The 1,016-nt window shown below is 38.4% G+C and overlaps 1 protein-coding gene across 1 annotated transcript; it reads left to right on the plus strand.

The window, feature by feature from the left end:
- Positions 1–317: 317 nt before the first annotated feature.
- Positions 318–722, plus strand: LOC111013449 (ribonuclease 1-like). The gene has a single exon (XM_022287899.1). The coding sequence runs from the start codon at positions 318–320 to the stop codon at positions 720–722; it is 405 nt and encodes a 134-aa protein (XP_022143591.1).
- Positions 723–1,016: the final 294 nt, after the last annotated feature.

The raw sequence follows: 1,016 nt of genomic DNA on the forward strand, positions 1-1,016 counted from the left end.
GAACCTCGATTTTAGAGATCCAATATACTTTAGCATTTAAATTTTTAAAAATGGACCTATTTTGACATTTTTTTATTACTCTATTATCAACATCATTTTGAACATGTTCGGTAATGTATTTACAGGAATATAAATTCAAGCCACATATATTATGTCATCCATGATGTTAAAACTAAAAATAACCGAACCATCACTTTTCCACAGCTTAAAAGCTACTTTGAAAATCAATGGACTAAAACCTGTGGAATAAATAATGACGTGGTTGGGTTGGATTGGATTGGATTTGATTTGCTTAGATCATTTCATTGCAAGACCGAATGGGCGAATACTGGCAGGACCTAGTCAGCGGAGACAACACCGCGGCTTGGCAGACCAAATGGGCAATCCACGGGACTTGCTCGGCCACGGTGTTTGACGAGTTCAAGTACTTCTGCATGGGTTTGGATACGTATGGCCGCCATGCTATCCTATCATTTCTGGTGCACGGCGGCCTGGTCCCGAGCTCTGCTCAACTGCACCACAAGACTAGCTTTATCAAAGCCATCGCGGACGTGACCTCGAAAAAGGGCGGCGTCATCTGTGCGGCCGACCAGCGGGGCCGAACACAGCTGAAGATGGTGGTTTTGTGTTATAGTAAAGATGGTGCAACAATGATCGACTGCCCTGATAATGTCAGTAGTTCCTGCCCTGATAAGTTCTTGTGGCTTGCCTTGGGTGATTGAGAAGTTGAAACTAAGGATAAAACTATTTTAATCTCATGTAATGAATAAATTTTTCTTCTGCCCATCAATACGTAGTAATGAGGCAGAGGGGAAGCTTTATGTGTATTTGTAGTAATAACTAAATATATGGTTTAGTAATTAAATCCTACACCGTTTTGGTTTAAAATATTTCAATTTAGTCTTTTATGTTTTCACACTTTCCAATAATACTTTCAATATTGATAAATATTAAAATTGCCCAATAATAATATTTAAGTGAGTTAATGTATATAGTTAATTATGAGCGTAACTGAA

The sequence above is a fragment of the Momordica charantia genome, assembly GCF_013281855.1.
Source record: "Momordica charantia cultivar OHB3-1 chromosome 9 unlocalized genomic scaffold, Mcharantia_2.0 BLBB01000009.1, whole genome shotgun sequence".
Classification (NCBI taxonomy): Eukaryota; Viridiplantae; Streptophyta; class Magnoliopsida; order Cucurbitales; family Cucurbitaceae; genus Momordica; species Momordica charantia.